Below are 27,411 nucleotides of genomic sequence, written 5' to 3'. Positions count from 1 at the left end.
TAAGCTCTACCTGACCATCTAAGCTCTACCTCTGACCATCTAAGCTCTACCTGACCGTCTAAGCTCTACCTGACCATCTAAGCTCTACCTCTGACCATCTAAGCTCTACCTGACCGTCTAAGCTCTACCTGACCATCTAAGCTCTACCTGACCGTCTAAGCTCTACCTGACCATCTAAGCTCTACCTCTGACCATCTAAGCTCTACCTGACCGTCTAAGCTCTACCTGACCATCTAAGCTCTACCTGACCGTCTAAGCTCTACCTGACCATCTAAGCTCTACCTCTGACCATCTAAGCTCTACCTGACCGTCTAAGCTCTACCTGACCATCTAAGCTCTACCTCTGACCATCTAAGCTCTACCTGACCGTCTAAGCTCTACCTGACCATCTAAGCTCTACCTGACCGTCTAAGCTCTACCTGACCATCTAAGCTCTACCTCTGACCATCTAAGCTCTACCTGACATTCTAAGCTCTAACTGACCATCTAAGCTCTACCTGACCGTCTAAGCTCTACCTGACCATCTAAGCTCTACCTCTGACCATTTAAGCTCTAACTGACCATCTAAGCTCTACCCCTAACCATCTAAGCTCTACCTGACCATCTAAGCTCTACCTCTGACCATTTAAGCTCTAACTGACCATCTAAGCTCTACCCCTAACCATCTAAGCTCTACCTGACCATCTAAGCTCTACCTCTGACCATTTAAGCTCTACCTGACCGTCTAAGCTCTAACTGACCATCTAAGCTCTACCCCTAACCATCTAAGCTCTACCTGACCATCTAAGCTCTACCTCTGACCATTTAAGCTCTAACTGACCATCTAAGCTCTACCCCTAACCATCTAAGCTCTACCTGACCATCTAAGCTCTACCTCTGACCATTTAAGCTCTACCTCTGACCATCTAAGCTCTACCTGACCATCTAAGCTCTACCTGACCATCTAAGCTCTACCTCTGACCATTTAAGCTCTACCTCTGACCATTTAAGCTCTACCTGACCATCTAAGCTCTACCTGACCATCTAAGCTCTACCTCTGACCATCTAAGCTCTACCTGATCATCTAAGCTCTACCTCTGACCATTTAAGCTCTACCTCTGACCATCTAAGCTCTACCTGACCATCTAAGCTCTACCTGACCATCTAAGCTCTACCTCTGACCATTTAAGCTCTACCTCTGACCATTTAAGCTCTACCTGACCATCTAAGCTCTACCTGACCATCTAAGCTCTACCTCTGACCATCTAAGCTCTACCTGACCATCTAAGCTCTACCTGACCATCTAAGCTCTACCTCTGACCATTTAAGCTCTACCTCTGACCATCTAAGCTCTACCTGACCATCTAAGCTCTACCTGACCATCTAAGCTCTACCTCTGACCATCTAAGCTCTACCTGACCATCTAAGCTCTACCTCTGACCATCTAAGCTCTACCTGACCATCTAAGCTCTACCTGACCGTCTAAGCTCTAACTGACCATCTAAGCTCTACCCCTAACCATCTAAGCTCTACCTGACCATCTAAGCTCTACCTCTGACCATTTAAGCTCTACCTCTGACCATCTAAGCTCTACCTGACCATCTAAGCTCTACCTGACCATCTAAGCTCTACCTCTGACCATTTAAGCTCTACCTCTGACCATTTAAGCTCTACCTGACCATCTAAGCTCTACCTGACCATCTAAGCTCTACCTCTGACCATCTAAGCTCTACCTGACCATCTAAGCTCTACCTCTGACCATTTAAGCTCTACCTCTGACCATCTAAGCTCTACCTGACCATCTAAGCTCTACCTGACCATCTAAGCTCTACCTCTGACTATTTAAGCTCTACCTCTGACCATTTAAGCTCTACCTGACCATCTAAGCTCTACCTCTGACCATCTAAGCTCTACCTGACCATCTAAGCTCTACCTGACCATCTAAGCTCTACCTCTGACCATTTAAGCTCTACCTCTGACCATCTAAGCTCTACCTGACCATCTAAGCTCTACCTGACCATCTAAGCTCTACCTCTGACCATCAAAGCTCTACCTGACCATCTAAGCTCTACCTGACCATCTAAGCTCTACCTCTGACCATTTAAGCTCTACCTCTGACCATTTAAGCTCTACCTGACCATCTAAGCTCTACCTGACCATCTAAGCTCTACCTCTGACCATCTAAGCTCTACCTGACCATCTAAGCTCTACCTCTGACCATTTAAGCTCTACCTCTGACCATCTAAGCTCTACCTGACCATCTAAGCTCTACCTGACCATCTAAGCTCTACCTCTGACCATTTAAGCTCTACCTCTGACCATTTAAGCTCTACCTGACCATCTAAGCTCTACCTCTGACCATTTAAGCTCTACCTCTGACCATCTAAGCTCTACCTGACCATCTAAGCTCTACCTGACCATCTAAGCTCTACCTCTGACCATCTAAGCTCTACCTGACCATCTAAGCTCTACCTCTGACCATTTAAGCTCTACCTCTGACCATCTAAGCTCTACCTCTGACAATCTAAGCTCTACCTGACCATTTAAGCTCTACCTCTGACCATTTAAGCTCTACCTCTGACCATTTAAGCTCTACCTCTGACCATTTAAGCTCTACCTCTGACCATTTAAGCTCTACCTCTGAACATTTAAGCTCTACCTCTGACCATTTAAGCTCTACCTGACCATCTAAGCTCTACCTGACCATCTAAGCTCTACCTCTGACCATCTAAGCTCTACCTGACCATCTAAGCTCTACCTGACCATCTAAGCTCTACCTCTGACCATTTAAGCTCTACCTCTGACCATCTAAGCTCTACCTGACCATCTAAGCTCTACCTGACCATCTAAGCTCTACCTCTGACCATCTAAGCTCTACCTGACCATCTAAGCTCTACCTGACCATCTAAGCTCTACCTCTGACCATTTAAGCTCTACCTGACCATCTAAGCTCTACCTGACCATCTAAGCTCTACCTCTGACCATCTAAGCTCTACCTGACCATCTAAGCTCTACCTCTGACCATTTAAGCTCTACCTCTGACCATCTAAGCTCTACCTCTGACCATCTAAGCTCTACCTGACCATCTAAGCTCTACCTCTGACCATCTAAGCTCTACCTGACCATTTAAGCTCTACCTCTGACCATTTAAGCTCTACCTCTGACCATTTAAGCTCTACCTCTGACCATTTAAGCTCTACCTCTGACCATCTAAGCTCTACCTGACCATTTAAGCTCTACCTCTGACCATTTAAGCTCTACCTCTGACCATTTAAGCTCTACCTCTGACCATTTAAGCTCTACCTCTGACCATTTAAGCTCTACCTCTGACCATTTAAGCTCTACCTGACCATCTAAGCTCTACCTGACCATCTAAGCTCTACCTCTGACCATCTAAGCTCTACCTGACCATCTAAGCTCTACCTCTGACCATTTAAGCTCTACCTCTGACCATTTAAGCTCTACCTCTGACCATTTAAGCTCTACCTCTGACCATTTAAGCTCTACCTCTGACCATTTAAGCTCTACCTCTGACCATTTAAGCTCTACCTGACCATCTAAGCTCTACCTCTGGTGTATGAAGGAGAATTGGCTAAAACATCCAGAGGACAAACAATGAAAACAAAAGTTAGCCCTATAAAAACAAACAAAAGTTAGCCCTACAAACAAACAAAAGTGAGCCCTACAAACAAACAAAAGTTAGCCTTACAGACAATGAAAACAAAAGATAACCTTCAAACAATGAAAACAAAAGTTAGCCCTACAAAAAACAAAAGTTAGCCCTACAAACAAACAAAAGTTAGCCCTACAAACAAACAAAAGTTAGCCCTACAAACAATGAAAACAAAAGTTAGCCCTACAAACAAACAAAAGTTAGCCCTACAAACAAACAAAAGTTAGCCCTACAAACAAACAAAAGTTAGCCCTACAAACAATGAAAACAAAAGTTAACCCTACAAACAATGAAAACAAAAGTTAACCCTACAAACAATGAAAACAAAAGTTAGCCCTACAAACAATGAAAACAAAAGTTAGCCCTACAAACAAACAAAAGTTAGCCCAACAAACAATGAAAACAAAAGTTAGCCCTACAAACAAACAAAAGTTAGCCCTACAAACAAACAAAAGTTAGCCCTACAAACAAACAAAAGTTAGCCCTACAAACAATGAAAACAAAAGTTAGCCCTACAAACAAACAAAAGTTAGCCCTACAAACAATGAAAACAAAAGTTAGCCCTACAAACAAACAAAAGTTAGCCCAACAAACAATGAAAACAAAAGTTAGCCCTACAAACAAACAAAAGTTAGCCCTACAAACAAACAAAAGTTAGCCCTACAAACAAACAAAAGTTAGCCCTACAAACAAACAAAAGTTAGCCCTACAAACAATGAAAACAAAAGTTAACCCTACAAACAATGAAAACAAAAGTTAACCCTACAAACAATGAAAACAAAAGTTAGCCCTACAAACAATGAAAACAAAAGTTAGCCCTACAAACAAACAAAAGTTAGCCCTACAAACAAACAAAAGTTAGCCCTACAAACAAACAAAAGTTAACCCTACAAACAATGAAAACAAAAGTTAGCCCTACAAACAAACAAAAGTTAGCCCTACAAACAATGACAACAAAAGTTAGCCCTACAAACAAACAAAAGTTAGCCCTACAAACAAACAAAAGTTAACCCTACAAACAATGACAACAAAAGTTAGCCCTACAAACAATTAAAACAAAAGTTAGCCCTACAAACAATGAAAACAAAAGTTAGCCCTACAAAAAAACAAAAGTTAGCCTTCAAACAATGAAAACAAAAGTTAGCCTTACAAACAATGAAAACAAAAGTTAGCCCAACAAACAATGAAAACAAAAGTTAGCCCTACAAACAAACAAAAGTTAGCCCAACAAACAATGAAAACAAAAGTTAGCCTTACAAACAAACAAAAGTTAGCCCTACAAACAATGAAAACAAAAGTTAGCCCTACAAACAAACAAAAGTTAGCCCAACAAACAATGAAAACAAAAGTTAGCCCTACAAACAAACAAAAGTTAGCCCTACAAACAAACAAAAGTTAGCCCTACAAACAAACAAAAGTTAACCCTACAAACAATGAAAACAAAAGTTAGCCCTACAAACAATGAAAACAAAAGTTAGCCCTACAAACAAACAAAAGTTAGCCCTACAAACAAACAAAAGTTAGCCCTACAAACAATGAAAACAAAAGTTAGCCCTACAAACAAACAAAAGTTAGCCCTACAAACAATGAAAACAAAAGTTAGCCATACAAACAAACAAAAGTTAGCCCTACAAACAATGAAAACAAAAGTTAGCCCTACAAACAAACAAAAGTTAGCCCTACAAACAAACAAAAGTTAGCCCTACAAACAAACAAAAGTTAGCCCTACAAACAAACAAAAGTTAGCCCTACAAACAATGAAAACAAAAGTTAGCCCTACAAACAATGAAAACAAAAGTTAGCCCTACAAACAAACAAAAGTTAGCCATACAAACAATGACAACAAAAGTTAGCCCTACAAACAATGAAAACAAAAGTTACCCCTAGAAACAAACAAAAGTTAGCCCTACAGACAATGAAAATAAAAGTTAGCCCTACAAACAAACAAAAGTTAGCCCTACAAACAAACAAAAGTTAGCCCTACAGACAATGACAACAAAAGTTAGCCCTACAAACAAACAAAAGTTAGCCCTACAGACAATGAAAACAAAAGTTAACCTTCAAACAATGAAAACAAAAGTTAGCCCTACAAAAAAACATAAGTTAGCCCTACAAACAATGAAAATAAAAGTTAGCCCTACAAACAATGACAACAAAAGTTAGCCCTACAAACAAACAAAAGTTAGCCATACAAACAAACAAAAGTTAGCCATACAAACAAATAAAAGTTAGCCATACAAACAATGACAACAAAAGTTATCCCTACAAACAAACAAAAGTTAGCCCTACAAACAAACAAAAGTTAGCCCTACAAACAAACAAAAGTTAGCCCTACAAACAAACAAAAGTTAGCCCTACAAACAATGAAAACAAAAGTTAGCCCTACAAACAAACAAAAGTTAGCCCTACAAACAATGAAAATAAAAGTTAGCCCTACAAACAATGACAACAAAAGTTAGCCATACAAACAAACAAAAGTTAACCCTACAGACAATGAAAACAAAAGTTAACCTTCAAACAATGAAAACAAAAGATAGCCTTAAAACAATGAAAACAAACGTTAGCCCTACAAACAATGAAAACAAAAGTTAACCCTACAAACAATGGAAACAAAAGTTAGCCCTACAAACAAACAAAAGTTAGCCCTACAGACAATGAAAACAAAAGTTAACCTTCAAACAATGAAAACAAAAGTTAGCCTTAAAACAATGAAAACAAAAGTTAGCCTTCAAACAATGAAATCAAAAGTTAGCCCTACAAACAATGAAAACAAAAGTTAACCTTCAAACAACGAAAACAAAATTTAGCCCAACAAACAAACAAAAGTTAGCCCTACAAACAAACAAAAGTTAGCCCTACAAACAAACAAAAGTTAGCCCTACAAACAAACAAAAGTTAGCCCTACAAACAATGAAAACAAAAGTTAGCCCTACAAACAAACAAAAGTTAACCCTACAAACAATGAAAACAAAAGTTAGCCCTACAAACAAACAAAAGTTAGCCCTACAAACAAACAAAAGTTAGCCCTACAAACAAACAAAAGTTAACCCTACAAACAATGAAAACAAAAGTTAACCCTACAAACAATGAAAACAAAAGTTAGCCCTACAAACAATGACAATAAAAGTTAGCCCTACAAACAAACAAAAGTTAGCCCTACAAACAATGAAAACAAAAGTTAGCCCTACAAACAAACAAAAGTTAGCCCTACAAGCAAACAAAAGTTAACCCTACAAACAATGAAAACAAAAGTTAGCCCTACAAACAATGAAAACAAAAGTTAGCCCTACAAACAAACAAAAGTTAGCCCTACAAACAAACAAAAGTTAGCCCTACAAACAAACAAAAGTTAACCCTACAAACAATGAAAACAAAAGTTAGCCCTACAAACAATGAAAACAAAAGTTAGCCCTACAAACAAACAAAAGTTAGCCCTACAAACAAACAAAAGTTAGCCCTACAAACAAACAAAAGTTAGCCCTACAAACAAACAAAAGTTAACCCTACAAACAATGACAACAAAAGTTAGCCCTACAAACAATGAAAACAAAAGTTAGCCCTACAAACAATGAAAACAAAAGTTAGCCCTACAAAAAAACAAAAGTTAGCCTTCAAACAATGAAAACAAAAGTTAGCCTTACAAACAATGAAAACAAAAGTTAGCCCAACAAACAATGAAAACAAAAGTTAGCCCTACAAACAAACAAAAGTTAGCCCAACAAACAATGAAAACAAAAGTTAGCCCTACAAACAAACAAAAGTTAGCCCTACAAACAATGAAAACAAAAGTTAGCCCTACAAACAAACAAAAGTTAGCCCAACAAACAATGAAAACAAAAGTTAGCCCTACAAACAAACAAAAGTTAGCCCTACAAACAAACAAAAGTTAGCCCTACAAACAAACAAAAGTTAACCCTACAAACAATGAAAACAAAAGTTAGCCCTACAAACAATGAAAACAAAAGTTAGCCCTACAAACAAACAAAAGTTAGCCCTACAAACAAACAAAAGTTAGCCCTACAAACAATGAAAACAAAAGTTAGCCCTACAAACAAACAAAAGTTAGCCCTACAAACAATAAAAACAAAAGTTAGCCATACAAACAAACAAAAGTTAGCCCTACAAACAATGAAAACAAAAGTTAGCCCTACAAACAAACAAAAGTTAGCCCTACAAACAAACTAAAGTTAGCCCTACAAACAAACAAAAGTTAGCCCTACAAACAATGAAAACAAAAGTTAGCCCTACAAACAATGAAAACAAAAGTTAGCCCTACAAACAATGAAAACAAAAGTTACCCCTAGAAACAAACAAAAGTTAGCCCTACAGACAATGACAACAAAAGTTAGCCCTACAAACAAACAAAAGTTAGCCCTACAGACAATGAAAACAAAAGTTAACCTTCAAACAATGAAAACAAAAGTTAGCCCTACAAACAAACATAAGTTAGCCCTACAAACAATGAAAATAAAAGTTAGCCCTACAAACAATGACAACAAAAGTTAGCCCTACAAACAAACAAAAGTTAGCCATACAAACAAACAAAAGTTAGCCATACAAACAAATAAAAGTTAGCCATACAAACAATGACAACAAAAGTTATCCCTACAAACAAACAAAAGTTAGCCCTACAAACAAACAAAAGTTAGCCCTACAAACAATGAAAATAAAAGTTAGCCCTACAAACAATGACAACAAAAGTTAGCCCTACAAACAAACAAAAGTTAGCCATACAAACAAACAAAAGTTAGCCATACAAACAAATAAAAGTTAGCCATACAAACAATGACAACAAAAGTTATCCCTACAAACAAACAAAAGTTAGCCCTACAAACAAACAAAAGTTAGCCCTACAAACAAACAAAAGTTAGCCCTACAAACAAACAAAAGTTAGCCCTACAAACAATGAAAACAAAAGTTAGCCCTACAAACAAACAAAAGTTAGCCCTACAAACAATGAAAATAAAAGTTAGCCCTACAAACAATGACAACAAAAGTTAGCCATACAAACAAACAAAAGTTAACCCTACAGACAATGAAAACAAAAGTTAACCTTCAAACAATGAAAACAAAAGATAGCCTTAAAACAATGAAAACAAACGTTAGCCCTACAAACAATGACAACAAAAGTTAACCCTACAAACAATGGAAACAAAAGTTAGCCCTACAAACAAACAAAAGTTAGCCCTACAGACAATGAAAACAAAAGTTAACCTTCAAACAATGAAAACAAAAGTTAGCCTTAAAACAATGAAAACAAAAGTTAGCCTTCAAACAATGAAATCAAAAGTTAGCCCTACAAACAATGAAAACAAATGTTAACCTTCAAACAATGAAAACAAAATTTAGCCCAACAAACAAACAAAAGTTAGCCCTACAAACAAACAAAAGTTAGCCCTACAAACAAACAAAAGTTAGCCCTACAAACAAACAAAAGTTAGCCCTACAAACAATGAAAACAAAAGTTAGCCCTACAAACAAACAAAAGTTAACCCTACAAACAATGAAAACAAAAGTTAGCCCTACAAACAAACAAAAGTTAGCCCTACAAACAAACAAAAGTTAGCCCTACAAACAAACAAAAGTAAACCCTACAGACAATGAAAACAAAAGTTAACCTTCAAACAATGAAAACAAAAGTTAGCCCTATAAACAATGAAAACAAAAGTTAGCCCTACAAACAAACAAAAGTTAACCCTACAGATAATGAAAACAAAAGTTAACCTTGAAACAATGAAAACAAAAGTTAGCCATATAAACAATGAAAACAAAATTTAGCCCTACAAACAATGAAAACAAAATTTAGCCCTACAAACAAACAAAAGTTAGCCCTACAAACAAACAAAAGTTAGCCTTACAAACAAACAAAAGTTAGCCATACAAACAATGAAAACAAAAGTTAGCCCTACAAACAATGAAAACAAAAGTTAACCCTACAAACAATGAAAACAAAAGTTAGCCCTACAAACAAACAAAAGTTAGCCCTAATGACAATGAAAACAAAAGTTAACCTTCAAACAATGAAAACAAAAGTTAGCCTTCAAACAATGAAAACAAAAGTTAGCCTACAAACAATGAAAACAAAAGTTAACCCTACAAACAATGAAAACAAAAGTTAACCTTCAAACAATGAAAACAAAATTTAGCCCAACAAACAAACAAACGTTAACCCTACAAACAATGAAAACAAAAGTTAGCCCTACAAACAAACAAAAGTTAGCCCTACAAACAAACAAAAGTTAGCCCTACAAACAAACAAAAGTTAGCCCTACAAACAAACAAAAGTTAGCCCTACAAACAATGAAAACAAAAGTTAGCCCTACAAACAAACAAAAGTTAGCCTTACAAACAAACAAAAGTTAGCCCTACAAACAAACAAAAGTTAGCCTTACAAACAAACAAAAGTTAGCCTTACAAACAAACAAAAGTTAGCCCTACAAACAATGAAAACAAAAGTTAGCCCTACAAACAAACAAAAGTTAGCCCTACAAACAATGACAACAAAAGTTAGCCCTACAAACAAACAAAAGTTAGCCCTACAAACAATGAAAACAAAAGTTAGCCCTACAAACAATGACAATAAAAGTTAGCCCTGCAAACAAACAAAAGTTAGCCCTACAAACAAACAAAAGTTAGCCCTACAAACAATGAAAACATAAGTTAGCCCTACAAACAATGAAAACAAAAGTTAGCCCTACAAACAAACAAAAGTTAGCCCTACAAACAATGAAAACAAAAGTTAGCCCTACAAACAAACAAAAGTTAGCCTTACAAACAAACAAAAGTTAGCCATACAAACAATGAAAACAAAAGTTAGCCCTACAAACAATGAAAACAAAAGTTAACCCTACAAACAATGAAAACAAAAGTTAGCCCTACAAACAAACAAAAGTTAGCCCTAATGACAATGAAAACAAAAGTTAACCTTCAAACAATGAAAACAAAAGTTAGCCTTCAAACAATGAAAACAAAAGTTAGCCCTACAAACAAACAAAAGTTAGCCCTACAAACAATGACAACAAAAGTTAGCCCTACAAACAAACAAAAGTTAGCCCTACAAACAATGAAAACAAAAGTTAGCCCTACAAACAAACAAAAGTTAGCCTTACAAACAAACAAAAGTTAGCCCTACAAACAAACAAAAGTTAGCCTTACAAACAAACAAAAGTTAGCCTTACAAACAAACAAAAGTTAGCCCTACAAACAATGAAAACAAAAGTTAGCCCTACAAACAAACAAAAGTTAGCCCTACAAACAATGACAACAAAAGTTAGCCCTACAAACAAACAAAAGTTAGCCCTACAAACAATGAAAACAAAAGTTAGCCCTACAAACAATGACAATAAAAGTTAGCCCTGCAAACAAGCAAAAGTTAGCCCTACAAACAAACAAAAGTTAGCCCTACAAACAATGAAAACATAAGTTAGCCCTACAAACAATGAAAACAAAAGTTAGCCCTACAAACAAACAAAAGTTAGCCCTACAAACAATGAAAACAAAAGTTAGCCCTACAAACAAACAAAAGTTAGCCTTACAAACAAACAAAAGTTAGCCATACAAACAATGAAAACAAAAGTTAGCCCTACAAACAATGAAAACAAAAGTTAACCCTACAAACAATGAAAACAAAAGTTAGCCCTACAAACAAACAAAAGTTAGCCCTAATGACAATGAAAACAAAAGTTAACCTTCAAACAATGAAAACAAAAGTTAGCCTTCAAACAATGAAAACAAAAGTTAACCCTACAAACAATGAAAACAAAAGTTAACCTTTAAACAATGAAAACAAAATTTAGCCCAACAAACAAACAAAAGTTAACCCTACAAACAATGAAAACAAAAGTTAGCCCTACAAACAAACAAAAGTTAGCCCTACAAACAAACAAAAGTTAGCCCTACAAACAAACAAAAGTTAGCCCTACAAACAAACAAAAGTTAGCCCTACAAACAAACAAAAGTTAGCCCTACAAACAATGAAAACAAAAGTTAGCCCTACAAACAAACAAAAGTTAGCCTTACAAACAAACAAAAGTTAGCCCTACAATCAAACAAAAGTTAGCCTTACAAACAAACAAAAGTTAGCCTTACAAACAAACAAAAGTTAGCCCTACAAACAATGAAAACAAAAGTTAGCCCTACAAACAAACAAAAGTTAGCCCTACAAACAATGACAACAAAAGTTAGCCCTACAAACAAACAAAAGTTAGCCCTACAAACAATGAAAACAAAAGTTAGCCCTACAAACAATGACAATAAAAGTTAGCCCTACAAACAAACAAAAGTTAGCCCTACAAACAAACAAAAGTTAGCCCTACAAACAATGAAAACATAAGTTAGCCCTACAAACAATGAAAACAAAAGTTAGCCCTACAAACAAACAAAAGTTAGCCCTACAAACAATGAAAACAAAAGTTAGCCCTACAAACAAACAAAAGTTATCCTTACAAACAAACAAAAGTTAGCCATACAAACAATGAAAACAAAAGTTAACCCTACAAACAATGAAAACAAAAGTTAGCCCTACAAACAAACAAAAGTTAGCCCTACAAACAATGAAAACAAAAGTTAGCCCTACAAACAATGAAAACAAAAGTTAGCCCTACAAACAAACAAAAGTTAGCCCTAATGACAATGAAAACAAAAGTTAACCTTCAAACAATGAAAACAAAAGTTAGCCTTCAAACAATGAAAACAAAAGTTAGCCTACAAACAATGAAAACAAAAGTTAACCCTACAAACAATGAAAACAAAAGTTAGCCCTACAAACAAATAAAAGTTAACCCTACAAACAATGAAAACAAAAGTTAGCCCTACAAACAAACAAAAGTTAGCCCTACAAACAAACAAAAGTTAGCCCTACAAACAAACAAAAGTTAGCCCTACAAACAAACAAAAGTTAGCCCTACAAACAATGAAAACAAAAGTTAGCCCTACAAACAAACAAAAGTTAGCCTTACAAACAAACAAAAGTTAGCCCTACAAACAAACAAAAGTTAGCCTTACAAACAAACAAAAGTTAGCCTTACAAACAAACAAAAGTTAGCCCTACAAACAATGAAAACAAAAGTTAGCCCTACAAACAAACAAAAGTTAGCCCTACAAACAATGACAACAAAAGTTAGCCCTACAAACAAACAAAAGTTAGCCCTACAAACAATGAAAACAAAAGTTAGCCCTACAAACAATGACAATAAAAGTTAGCCCTACAAACAAACAAAAGTTAGCCCTACAAACAAACAAAAGTTAGCCCTACAAACAATGAAAACATAAGTTAGCCCTACAAACAATGAAAACAAAAGTTAGCCCTACAAACAAACAAAAGTTAGCCCTACAAACAATGAAAACAAAAGTTAGCCCTACAAACAATGACAATAAAAGTTAGCCCTACAAACAATGACAATAAAAGTTAGCCCTACAAACAATGAAAACAAAAGTTAGCCCTACAAACAAACAAAAGTTAGCCCTACAAACAATGACAACAAAAGTTAGCCCTACAAACAATGACAATAAAAGTTAGCCCTACAAATAAACAAAAGTTAGCCATACAAACAATGAAAACAAAAGTTAGCCCTACAAACAATGAAAACAAAAGTTAGCCCTACAAACAATGAAAACAAAAGTTAGCCCTACAAACAATGAAAACAAAAGTTAGCCCTACAAACAATGAAAACAAAAGTTAGCCCTACAAACAATGAAAACAAAAGTTAGCCCTACAAACAATGAAAACAAAAGTTAGCCCTACAAACAATGAAAACAAAAGTTAGCCCTACAGACAATGAAAACAAAAGTTAACCTTCAAACAATGAAAACAAAAGTTAGCCTTAAAACAATGAAAACAAAAGTTAGCCCTACAAACAAACAAAAGTTAGCCCTAATGACAATGAAAACAAAAGTTAACCTTCAAACAATGAAAACAAAAGTTAGCCTTCAAACAATGAAAACAAAAGTTAGCCTACAAACAATGAAAACAAAAGTTAACCTTCAAACAATGAAAACAAAATTTAGCCCAACAAACAAACAAAAGTTAACCCTACAAACAATGAAAACAAAAGTTAGCCCTACAAACAAACAAAAGTTAGCCCTACAAACAAACAAAAGTTAGCCCTACAAACAAACAAAAGTTAGCCCTACAAACAAACAAAAGTTAGCCCTACAAACAAACAAAAGTTAGCCCTACAAACAATGAAAACAAAAGTTAGCCTTACAAACAAACAAAAGTTAGCCTTACAAACAAACAAAAGTTAGCCCTACAAACAATGAAAACAAAAGTTAGCCCTACAAACAAACAAAAGTTAGCCCTACAAACAATGACAACAAAAGTTAGCCCTACAAACAATGACAATAAAAGTTAGCCCTACAAACAAACAAAAGTTAGCCCTACAAACAAACAAAAGTTAGCCCTACAAACAATGAAAACATAAGTTAGCCCTACAAACAATGAAAACAAAAGTTAGCCCTACAAACAAACAAAAGTTAGCCCTACAAACAATGAAAACAAAAGTTAGCCCTACAAACAAACAAAAGTTATCCTTACAAACAAACAAAAGTTAGCCATACAAACAATGAAAACAAAAGTTAGCCCTACAAACAATGAAAACAAAAGTTAACCCTACAAACAATGAAAACAAAAGTTAGCCCTACAAACAAACAAAAGTTAGCCCTACAAACAATGAAAACAAAAGTTAGCCCTACAAAGAATGAAAACAAAAGTTAGCCCTACAAACAAACAAAAGTTAGCCCTAATGACAATGAAAACAAAAGTTAACCTTCAAACAATGAAAACAAAAGTTAGCCTTCAAACAATGAAAACAAAAGTTAGCCTACAAACAATGAAAACAAAAGTTAACCCTACAAACAATGAAAACAAAAGTTAACCTTCAAACAATGAAAACAAAATTTAGCCCAACAAACAAACAAAAGTTAACCCTACAAACAATGAAAACAAAAGTTAGCCCTACAAACAAACAAAAGTTAGCCCTACAAACAAACAAAAGTTAGCCCTACAAACAAACAAAAGTTAGCCCTACAAACAAACAAAAGTTAGCCCTACAAACAATGAAAACAAAAGTTAGCCCTACAAACAAACAAAAGTTAGCCTTACAAACAAACAAAAGTTAGCCCTACAAACAAACAAAAGTTAGCCTTACAAACAAACAAAAGTTAGCCTTACAAACAAACAAAAGTTAGCCCTACAAACAATGAAAACAAAAGTTAGCCCAACAAACAATGACAATAAAAGTTAGCCCTACAAACAAACAAAAGTTAGCCCTACAAACAATGACAACAAAAGTTAGCCCTACAAACAAACAAAAGTTAGCCCTACAAACAATGAAAACAAAAGTTAGCCCTACAAACAATGACAATAAAAGTTAGCCCTACAAACAAACAAAAGTTAGCCCTACAAACAATGAAAACAAAAGTTAGCCCTACAAACAATGACAATAAAAGTTAGCCCTACAAACAAACAAAAGTTAGCCCTACAAACAAACAAAAGTTAGCCCTACAAACAAACAAAAGTTAGCCCTACAAACAATGAAAACATAAGTTAGCCCTACAAACAATGAAAACAAAAGTTAGCCCTACAAACAAACAAAAGTTAGCCCTACAAACAATGAAAACAAAAGTTAGCCCTACAAACAATAACAATAAAAGTTAGCCCTACAAACAATGACAATAAAAGTTAGCCCTACAAACAATGAAAACAAAAGTTAGCCCTACAAACAAACAAAAGTTAGCCCTACAAACAATGACAACAAAAGTTAGCCCTACAAACAATGACAATAAAAGTTAGCCCTACAAATAAACAAAAGTTAGCCATACAAACAATGAAAACAAAAGTTAGCCCTACAAACAATGAAAACAAAAGTTAGCCCTACAAACAATGAAAACAAAAGTTAGCCCTACAAACAATGAAAACAAAAGTTAGCCCTACAAACAATGAAAACAAAAGTTAGCCCTACAAACAATGAAAACAAAAGTTAGCCCTACAAACAATGAAAACAAAAGTTAGCCCTACAAACAATGAAAACAAAAGTTAGCCCTACAGACAATGAAAACAAAAGTTAACCTTCAAACAATGAAAACAAAAGTTAGCCTTAAAACAATGAAAACAAAAGTTAGCCTTCAAACAATGAAATCAAAAGTTAGCCCTACAAACAATGAAAACAAAAGTTAACCTTCAAACAATGAAAACAAAATTTAGCCCAACAAACAAACAAAAGTTAGCCCTACAAAAAAACAAAAGTTAGCCCTACAAACAAACAAAAGTTAGCCCTACAAACAAACAAAAGTTAGCCCTACAAACAATGAAAACAAAAGTTAGCCCTACAAACAAACAAAAGTTAACCCTACAAACAATGAAAACAAAAGTTAGCCCTACAAACAAACAAAAGTTAGCCCTACAAACAAACAAAAGTTAGCCCTACAAACAAACAAAAGTTAACCCTACAAACAATGAAAACAAAAGTTAACCCTACAAACAATGAAAACAAAAGTTAGCCCTACAAACAATGACAATAAAAGTTAGCCCTACAAACAAACAAAAGTTAGCCCTACAAACAATGAAAACAAAAGTTAGCCCTACAAACAAACAAAAGTTAGCCCTACAAACAATGAAAACAAAAGTTAGCCCTACAAACAAACAAAAGTTAGCCCTACAAACAATGAAAACAAAAGTTAGCCCTACAAACAATGACAATAAAAGTTAGCCCTACAAACAAACAAAAGTTAGCCTTACAAACAAACAAAAGTTAGCCATACAAACAATGAAAACAAAAGTTAGCCCTACAAACAATGAAAACAAAAGTTAACCCTACAAACAATGAAAACAAAAGTTAGCCCTACAAACAAACAAAAGTTAGCCCTAATGACAATGAAAACAAAAGTTAACCTTCAAACAATGAAAACAAAAGTTAGCCTTCAAACAATGAAAACAAAAGTTAGCCTACAAACAATGAAAACAAAAGTTAACCCTACAAACAATGAAAACAAAAGTTAACCTTCAAACAATGAAAACAAAATTTAGCCCAACAAACAAACAAAAGTTAACCCTACAAACAATGAAAACAAAAGTTAGCCCTACAAACAAACAAAAGTTAGCCCTACAAACAAACAAAAGTTAGCCCTACAAACAAACAAAAGTTAGCCCTACAAACAAACAAAAGTTAGCCCTACAAACAAACAAAAGTTAGCCCTACAAACAATGAAAACAAAAGTTAGCCTTACAAACAAACAAAAGTTAGCCTTACAAACAAACAAAAGTTAGCCCTACAAACAATGAAAACAAAAGTTAGCCCTACAAACAAACAAAAGTTAGCCCTACAAACAATGACAACAAAAGTTAGCCCTACAAACAAACAAAAGTTAGCCCTACAAACAATGAAAACAAAAGTTAGCCCTACAAACAATGACAATAAAAGTTAGCCCTACAAACAATGAAATCAAAAGTTAGCCCTACAAACAAACAAAAGTTAGCCCTACAAACAAACAAAAGTTAGCCCTACAAACAAACAAAAGTTAGCCTTACAAACAAACAAAAGTTAGCCTTACAAACAATGAAAACAAAAGTTAGCCCTACAAACAATGAAAACAAAAGTTAGCCCTACAAACAATGACAATAAAAGTTAGCCCTACAAACAATGAAATCAAAAGTTAGCCCTACAAACAAACAAAAGTTAGCCCTACAAACAAACAAAAGTTAGCCCTACAAACAAACAAAAGTTAGCCCTACAAACAAACAAAAGTTAGCCTTACAAACAAACAAAAGTTAGCCCTACAAACAAACAAAAGTTAGCCTTACAAACAAACAAAAGTTAGCCCTACAAACAATGAAAACAAAAGTTAGCCCTACAAACAAACAAAAGTTAGCCCTACAAACAATGACAACAAAAGTTAGCCCTACAAACAAACAAAAGTTAGCCCTACAAACAATGAAAACAAAAGTTAGCCCTACAAACAATGACAATAAAAGTTAGCCCTACAAACAATGAAATCAAAAGTTAGCCCTACAAACAAACAAAAGTTAGCCTTACAAACAAACAAAAGTTAGCCCTACAAACAATGAAAACATAAGTTAGCCCTACAAACAATGAAAACAAAAGTTAGCCCTACAAACAAACAAAAGTTAGCCCTACAAACAATGAAAACAAAAGTTAGCCCTACAAACAAACAAAAGTTATCCTTACAAACAAACAAAAGTTAGCCATACAAACAATGAAAACAAAAGTTAGCCCTACAAACAATGAAAACAAAAGTTAACCCTACAAACAAACAAAAGTTAGCCCTACAAACAATGAAAACAAAAGTTAGCCCTACAAACAATGAAAACAAAAGTTAGCCCTACAAACAAACAAAAGTTAGCCCTAATGACAATGAAAACAAAAGTTAACCTTCAAACAATGAAAACAAAAGTTAGCCTTCAAACAATGAAAACAAAAGTTAGCCTACAAACAATGAAAACAAAAGTTAACCCTACAAACAATGAAAACAAAAGTTAACCTTCAAACAATGAAAACAAAATTTAGCCCAACAAACAAACAAAAGTTAACCCTACAAACAATGAAAACAATAGTTAGCCTTACAAACAAACAAAAGTTAGCCCTACAAACAAACAAAAGTTAGCCTTACAAACAAACAAAAGTTAGCCTTACAAACAAACAAAAGTTAGCCCTACAAACAATGAAAACAAAAGTTAGCCCTACAAACAAACAAAAGTTAGCCCTACAAACAATGACAACAAAAGTTAGCCCTACAAACAAACAAAAGTTAGCCCTACAAACAATGAAAACAAAAGTTAGCCCTACAAACAATGACAATAAAAGTTAGCCCTACAAACAAACAAAAGTTAGCCCTACAAACAAACAAAAGTTAGCCCTACAAACAATGAAAACATAAGTTAGCCCTACAAACAATGAAAACAAAAGTTAGCCCTACAAACAAACAAAAGTTAGCCCTACAAACAATGAAAACAAAAGTTAGCCCTACAAACAATGACAATAAAAGTTAGCCCTACAAACAATGACAATAAAAGTTAGCCCTACAAACAATGAAAACAAAAGTTAGCCCTACAAACAAACAAAAGTTAGCCCTACAAACAATGACAACAAAAGTTAGCCCTACAAACAATGACAATAAAAGTTAGCCCTACAAATAAACAAAAGTTAGCCATACAAACAATGAAAACAAAAGTTAGCCCTACAAACAATGAAAACAAAAGTTAGCCCTACAAACAATGAAAACAAAAGTTAGCCCTACAAACAATGAAAACAAAAGTTAGCCCTACAAACAATGAAAACAAAAGTTAGCCCTACAAACAATGAAAACAAAAGTTAGCCCTATAAACAATGAAAACAAAAGTTAGCCCTACAAACAATGAAAACAAAAGTTAGCCCTACAAACAATGAAAACAAAAGTTAGCCCTACAAACAATGAAAACAAAAGTTAGCCCTACAAACAATGAAAACAAAAGTTAGCCCTACAAACAATGAAAACAAAAGTTAGCCCTACAAACAATGAAAACAAAAGTTAGCCCTACAAACAATGAAAACAAAAGTTAGCCCTACAAACAATGAAAACAAAAGTTAGCCCTACAAACAATGAAAACAAAAGTAAGCCCTACAAACAATGAAAACAAAAGTTAGCCCAACGAATAATGAAAATAAAAGTTAGCCCTACAAACAAACAAAAGTTAGCCCTACAAACTCCAGCGAAAATTCTGAGTCGCCTGACACAGCCAACTAAAGAGACTAGCCAGCAGAAGATAGCCAGAGGTCAAGGCCACAGACTTACAGATCGCTGTCTGCACAGCCTGTTCTCCGGCCAGCCTTGGTCAGTCTGGGTCCAAGCGTCACGTCTGCTTACTTTGTGTTTGGACTTCCTGGCCAGGATGACGTCATGGAGCTCCTCGTTGGCCAGCACCATGGAGTGACGTTTTTTCTTGCCCAGCCGCTCCAGGGAGCCTGGTGGAAGTAGGTCAGTAGGTCAGTCGGGCAGTTAACATTTTAATGTGGGTTAGTGGTTCAGGGAGCTTGGTGAAAGTAGGTCAGTAGGTCAGTCGGGCAGTTAACATTTTAATGTGGGTTAGTGGTTCATGTGCAAATAGGTCAGTAGGTCAACTGATCTAGTTATTATGTCGAAAGTATGTCAGAAGGGCAGTGGGCTCTAAGGTCAAAGTATGTCAGTGGGCTAGTAGCGGAAGTAGTCGGTTAAGTGTGGGCTGGTAGATGCTGGTGGTCCTGCTAAAACCTACCATTCATACATACACAATTAATAAAAAGGGTGGGCTCATGATTGTCTTTTTACCCTGTCGGATTTCTGTTTTGAACCTATGCTTTGTTACGTAATAAATGTGGGCAGTACAGGTGATTGACCTGTTGTTGTAATGAGTTGAGGGCAGCAAATCAGATTAACTACGTCTTTCTGCCAATTCAAGCTAATTTAAAGTTATTATTTTTTAAAAACACGATTATAAACAGACGGTTGGAACATTTTATTTAATTGTATTAAACATTATTTGTAGAACTGAATAAAAACCTAAATACTTTAAACTGAATATTTTGACGTGTGTTATAAATATTACGTATACAACCTACGCAAATATATCTAAAGTGTTTACATTGCATTTCACTAATTGTAAGTTGAGTTGCACTTTCTGAAAAATTAATAAATAAACTTTTACGAATTCAATGTAAATAAATACACATTTGTGACTTTTTTCCTGTGACTTTTCCCCCCTCCAATTGTTTCTCCCAACTCACCGGACGACAGGTGGCACTGCGGGTTGCTGTAGGCGTGGTTTAGGATGGCTTTATGGCGCATGTCCATTGGTCGCTTGCAGCGGGGCGTGCCGGGGGAGACCGGAAGTAGAGTCGTCTGCGACAGGCTGGGGACGCTGACAGACGTGAAGTCCACGTGATCTGGGGATACATCGGGCGCCAAAATATCAACTAGACCACAACCTTGACCCTAACTTCAACTAGACCACAACCTTGACCCTAACTTCAACTAGACCACAACCTTGACCCTAACTTCAACTAGACCACAACCTTGACCCTAACTTCAACTAGACCACAACCTTGACCCTAACTTGAACTAGAACAGAACCTAACCTTGACCCTGCCCCAAACTTGAACTAGACCTAACTTTGACCCTGACCTTGACTTGAACTAGACCAGAATCTAACCTTGACCCTAACTTGAACTAGACCAGAGCCTAACCTTGACGCTGACCTTGACTTGAACTAGAACAGAATCTAACCTTGACCCTAACTTGAACTAGACCTAAAGCAACTGACCCGCCACAGTGTTGAGACCGTCCCGACTGAGGTCAAGGCCGAGGTGGGTGTGGACTGTGGGGTAGTACTCCACCACGCTGCTACATCGGTGGAGGGTGGCGCCCCACTCCTTCCTCGGTTGGCACGATCTTCTCAGCTTCTGGAAATGTCATCCAAGCCATCAGAAAACACGTCCACATGTCATTAATGTCATCAATCACGTCCACACCCATGCCCCAAGACCCACCCCTCCACACCCTAAGACCCACCCCTCCACACCCACACCCTAAGACCCACCCCTCCACACCCTAAGACCCACCCCTCCACACCCACACCCTAAGACCCACCCCTCCACACCCATGCCCTAAGACCCACCCCTCCACACCCATGCCCTAAGACCCACCCCTCCACACCCATGCCCTAAGACCCACCCCTCTACACCCATGCCCTAAGACCCACCCCCACGGCCTAAGACCCACCCCTCCACACCCACCCCCTCCACCTCTCCAAAGACCCACACCCTCCACCCCTCCAAAGACCCACACCCTCCACCCCTCCAAAGACCCACACCCTCCACCCCTACAAAGACCCACCCCCTCCACCCCTCCAAAGACCCACCCCCTCCACCCCTCCAGACCCACCCCTCCAAAGACCCACCCCATCCAACCCTCAAAAGACCCACCCCTCCACCCCTCCAAAGACCCACCCCCTCCACCCCTCCCCGCACCTCCAGCAGTGAAGCAGACGTGGTGTGACGACTGGTCTCGTGACCGACGCCAACAAAGACAGGCACCAGCAGCATGAACCACAGGACGAGTCCAAGTATCTTGAGCCACCAGGGGTGTCCAGCATGTTCGTCAGCGCTGATGACAGATATCAGAGAACTGACCAGCAACATCTGTCAGACAGACAGTAAACAGGTCAGCGCTGTCAGATAAAGTGCGGGGTAAACAGGTGTAAGCTAGCAGACGCCGTTTAGATGGCATGCACATGACATATATTGGCATATAGATGATAATGTAAATGACATATAGATGACACACGCTGGCATTTAGATGAGAGACTTACAGAGAGGATACTAGGGCAGACGACCGACAGACTTACAGAGAGGATACTAGGGCAGACGACCGACAGACTTACAGAGAGGATACTAGGGCAGACGACCGACAGACTTACAGAGAGGATACTAGGGCAGACGACCGACAGACTTACAGAGAGGATACTAGGGCAGACGACCGACAGACTTACAGAGAGGATACTAGGGCAGACGACCGACAGACTTACAGAGAGGATACTAGGGCAGACGACGGACAGACTTACAGAGAGGATACTAGGGCAGACGACCGACAGACTTACAGAGAGGATACTAGGGCAGACGACCGACAGACTTACAGAGAGGATACTAGGGCAGACGACGGCCAGACTTACAGAGAGGATACTAGGGCAGACGACCGACAGACTTACAGAGAGGATACTAGGGCAGACGACCGACAGACTTACAGAGAGGATACTAGGGCAGACGACCGACAGACTTACAGAGAGGATACTAGGGCAGACGACCGACAGACTTACAGAGAGGATACTAGGGCAGACGACGGCCAGACTTACAGAGAGGATACTAGGGCAGACGACCGACAGACTTACAGAGAGGATACTAGGGCAGACGACCGACAGACTTACAGAGAGGATACTAGGGCAGACGACCGCCCAAATTAGCCTCCACCACCAGCCAATGGGCGCGTCCACCATCCTGCTGACGTCAGCACACAGACGACCAATCCCGTAGACCCACGCGAAGGCTGCGAGAGTTGCCGCCCCCACACACAGCTGGGGCAGGCCAGACAGGTGGGTGTCCAGGAAGTCGATCACGTGGAACCCGATCTGTGGAGGTCACGTGGGAGATGACGGTATGACGTCATTCGTACATTACAGTCACGTCTTAACTAAAGCATCCACGTGCTGTCGTATGCAGTGTTTCTTGGGGGGTGGGGGGAGTATATCTTCGTTATATACATTCTTTTTTCGTTCGAGGAAGGGGGGAGGGGGCAAAGAAATGCCTGAGAGAAACTCAGGTCACGTGTTACCTGTAACGTCATGGGGAGGGCCAGGACCAACTCTAGTGCGCAGACGCAGACGATCAGCCATTTCCGGTGCTTCTTCATTGGTCCGGTCAGCATGTCCATAAGTGACGTCACAGCCGTGGACATGGCAGACACGCACGTGATGACGCCAGCAGAGACCAGCACCAGGAAGCTCAGGATGGCCCAGACCAGTGGCCAGGGGAGCACCAGGGTGGCCCTGGACAGCGTCACAAAGGTCAGGCCAATATCTACAAGTTCAAGGTCAAAGGTTTTTATTGTCTTGTGTGGCCAGAAAAAATCGGGCCTAGCCCACAATGACCCACCTGACCCAGCCCACAATGGCCCACCTTGTCCAGCCCACAATGGCCCACCTTACCCAGCCCACAACGACACACCTGGTTTGGCCGCCGTGTCCAGCCCACAATGACCCACCTTACCCAGCCCACAATGACCCACCTTACCCAGCCCACAATGACCCACCTTGTCCAGCCCACAATGACCCACCTTACCCAGCCCACAACGACCCTTCTTACCCAGCCCACAATGACCCCCCTTACCCAGCCCACAACGACCCACCTTACCCAGCCCACAATGACCCACCTTGTCCAGCCCACAATGACCCACCTTACCCAGCCCACAATGACCCACCTTGTCCAGCCCACAATGACCCACCTGACCCAGCCCACAACGACCCACCTTATCCAGCCCACAATGGCCCACCTTACCCAGCCCACAATGACCCACCTTACCCACCTTATCCAGCCCACAATGACCCACCTGACCCCGCCCACAATGACCCACCTTACCCAGCCCACAATGACCCACCTTACCCACCTTGTCCAGCCCACAACGACCCACCTTATCCAGCCCACAATGACCCACCTTGTCCAGCCCACAATGGCCCACCTTACCCAGCCCACAATGACCCACCTGGTTTGGCCGCCGTGTCTAGCCCGCTGCCCGTAGAGTGTGAGATGGTGCCCACAACAGCAAAGACCACCAGGCTACACAAGAGGCTGATCGCCGTGTCAATCACACCAAGTAGCGCCGCCTCCCTGCAAGATGATTGGTTCGTTTAATGAAGGTCCAGTCAAACAGAAATCTTGTATTGATAGATGTCACCATGTCAGACTTGTGCGTCATGTCACCTTGTCATGCTAGTATCCACAAAGTCTTTTGGTGTCAACTTGTCACCATGGTGCCCTCTGTGTCACCCTGGTGCCCTCTGTGGCATTCAGATGCCACTCTGATGCTACTGACCTAATGACGTTATTGCTGAACTTGTTGTAGGTTCCCATGGCAACCAGACTCCCGCAGCCCAGCGACATGGAGAGAAAAACCTGGGAGGCGGCGTCTTGCCAGACCTGACCCTCCATCAGCTTGGACCACTGGAGCGTGAACAGGTAGCTAAAAATAGATTTCATCAACAGGTCCCAGACTGAACTAACCAAAAGGTCCCAGAAAGTCCCAGACTGAACTAACCAAAAGGTCCCAGAAAGTCCCAGACTGAACTAAAAAAAAGGTCCCAGAAAGTCCCAGACTGAACTAACCAAAAGGTCCCAGAAAGTCCCAGACTGAACTAACATAATGGTCCCAGAAAGTCCCAGACTGAACTAACAAAAAGGTCCCAGAAAGTCCCAGACTGAACTAACATAATGGTCCCAGAAAGTCCCAGACTGAACTAACATAATGGTCCCAGAAAGTCCCAGACTGAACTAACCAAAAGGTCCCAGAAAGTCCCAGACTGACCTGAGTCCGTCGTGTCCGCCCATCAAAGAGCTGCAGCGCACCAGGAGAATCAGCAAGGTCAGACAGGTCAAGGTCATGAAGCAGTAGGTCGTCTGAAAAAAATATAGTTACAATCTGCAGCTAATCCACTTTAACTACCCCCACCCACCCCACTCCAATTCTCCACCTGACGATTCTTGCATCATTGAAGCCCCCTTGTGCTAGCCTTTACGCCCCCCCCCCCATTTTCTGACCTTTAAGCCCCTCCCCCTTGAGGCCCCCCATGCATTGACATTGAAGCCCCCATGTACTGACCTTGAAGCCCCCCCCTCCATATACTGACATTGAAGCCCCATGTACTGACCTTGAAGCCCCCCTCCATATACTGACCTTGACGCCCCCATGCACTAACCTTGAAGCCCCCATGTACTGACCTTGAAGCCCCCATGTACTGACCTTGAAGCCCACTTGTACTGACCTTGAAGCCCCGTGTACTGACCTTGAAGCCCCCATGTACTGACATTAAAGCCCCCATGTACTGACCTTGAAGCCTCTGTACTGACCTTGAAGCCCCCATGTACTGACCTTGAAGCCCCCCATGTACTGACATTGACGCCTCCATGTACTGACCTTGAAGCCCCCTGTACTGACCTTGAAGCCCCCATGTACTGACATTGAAGCCTCCATGTACTGACCTTGAAGCCCCCTTTACTGACCTTGAAGCCCCCTGTACTGGCCTTGAAGCCCTCATGTACTGACCTTGAAGCCCCCTGTACTGACCTTGAAGCCCCCTGTTCTGGCCTTGAAGCCCCCATGTACTGACCTTGAAGCCCCCATGTACTGACCTTGAAGCCCCCTGTTCTGGCCTTGAAGCCCCCATGTATTGACCTTGAGGCCCCCCATGTATTGACCTTGAAGCCCCCTGTACTGACCTTGAAGCCCCCATGTACTGACCTTGCCACCTGGCCGGAAGCCCTTGATGAGACACAGGAGAATGACACACCACGTGACCAGCAGACACAGACAGAGCTGCCACCTGAGTTCTCCCGCCTGATGCCAGCCGTCTGAGACTTTCACAACTGACAGGCTGGGGGAATCATGACATTTAGACAGACGGGGGAATCATGACATTTAGACAGACTGGGGGAATCATGACATTTAGACAGACTGGGGGAATCATGACATTTAGACAGACGGGGGAATCATGACATTTAGACAGACTGGGGGAATCATGACATTTAGACAGACTGGGGGAATCATGACATTTAGACAGACTGGGGGAATCATGACATTTAGACAGACGGGGGAATCATGACATTTAGACAGACTGGGGGAATCATGACATTTAGACAGACGGGGGAATCATGACATTTAGACAGACGGGGGGAATCATGTCATTTAGACAGACGGGGGAATCATGACATTTAGACAGGCGGGGGGAATCATGACATTTAGACAAACGGGGGAATCATGACATTTAGACAAACGGGGGAATCATGACATTTAGACAGACGGGGGGAATCATGACATTTAGACAGGCTGGGGGAATCATGACATTTAGACAGACAGGGAAATCATGACATTTAGACAGACGGGGGAATCATGACATTTAGACAGACGGGGGAATCATGACATTTAGACAGACGGGGGGAATCATGACATTTAGACAGACGGGGAATCATGACATTTAGACAGACGGGGGGGGGGGGGGAATCATGACATTTAGACAGACGGGGGAATCATGACATTTAGACAATCGGGGGGAATCATGACATTTAGACAGACGGGGGAATCATGACATTTAGACAGACGGGGGGGGGGGGGGGGAATCATGACATTTAGACAGGCGGGGGGAATCATGACATTTAGACAGACGGGGGGAATCGTGACATTTAGACAGGCTGGGGGAATCATGACATTTAGACAGACGGGGGGAATCATGACATTTAGACAGACGGGGAATCATGACATTTAGACAGACGGGGGGGGGGGGAATCATGACATTTAGACAGACGGGGGAATCATGACATTTAGACAATCGGGGGGAATCATGACATTTAGACAGACGGGGGAATCATGACATTTAGACAGACGGGGGGGGGGAAATCATGACATTTAGACAGGCGGGGGGAATCATGACATTTAGACAGACGGGGGGAATCGTGACATTTAGACAGGCTGGGGGAATCATGACATTTAGACAGACGGGGGGAATCATGACATTTAGACAAACGGGGGAATCATGACATTTAGACAGACGGGGGGGGGAAATCATGACATTTAGACAGGCTGGGGGAATCATGACATTTAGACAGACGGGGGGAATCGTGACATTTAGACAGGCGGGGGAAATCATGACATTTAGACAGACGGGGGGAATCGTGACATTTAGACAGGGGGGGGGGGGGGGAATCATGACATTTAGATACACTGGGGAATCATGACATTTAGACAGACGGCGGAATCATGACATTTAGACAGACGGGGGAATCATGACATTTAGACAGACGGGGGAATCATGACATTTAGACAGACGGGGGAATCATGACATTTAGACAGACGGGGGAATCATGACATTTAGACAGACGGGGGGGGGGGGATTAATGACATTTTGACAGGCTGGGGGAATCATGACCTTTAGACAGACAGGGAAATCATGACATTTAGACAGACGGGGGAAT

At 39.7% G+C, this 27,411-nt stretch overlaps 1 protein-coding gene across 3 annotated transcripts in view; it reads right to left on the bottom strand.

Annotated features, from left to right (window-relative positions):
* The window catches only part of LOC131944555 (uncharacterized), a 76,809-nt gene that overhangs the window by 3,554 nt on the left and 45,844 nt on the right, over nt 1-27,411 (bottom strand). For 2 of the 3 annotated variants that reach the window (XM_059305240.1, XM_059305243.1), the window contains 10 exons: nt 25,685-25,817; nt 24,752-24,843; nt 24,263-24,409; nt 23,933-24,057; nt 23,006-23,250; nt 22,602-22,802; nt 21,649-21,819; nt 20,943-21,081; nt 20,407-20,565; nt 19,439-19,608 (listed from right to left, as the gene is read on the bottom strand). In XM_059305240.1, the coding sequence (XP_059161223.1) occupies nt 19,439-19,608; nt 20,407-20,565; nt 20,943-21,081; nt 21,649-21,819; nt 22,602-22,802; nt 23,006-23,250; nt 23,933-24,057; nt 24,263-24,409; nt 24,752-24,843; nt 25,685-25,817 (1,582 nt within the window). The remainder of the gene's footprint in view (nt 1-19,438; nt 19,609-20,406; nt 20,566-20,942; nt 21,082-21,648; nt 21,820-22,601; nt 22,803-23,005; nt 23,251-23,932; nt 24,058-24,262; nt 24,410-24,751; nt 24,844-25,684; nt 25,818-27,411) is intronic. The other variant, XM_059305241.1, reaches the window with a different exon arrangement.

The sequence above is a fragment of the Physella acuta genome, unplaced genomic scaffold (genome assembly GCF_028476545.2).
Source record: "Physella acuta isolate Inbredline_101_S28 unplaced genomic scaffold, ASM2847654v3 ptg000497l, whole genome shotgun sequence".
NCBI classification, from domain to species: domain Eukaryota; kingdom Metazoa; phylum Mollusca; class Gastropoda; family Physidae; genus Physella; species Physella acuta.
The sequence above is the reverse complement of the archived record's forward strand: the minus strand, read 5'-3'. Positions and strand labels throughout refer to the sequence as shown.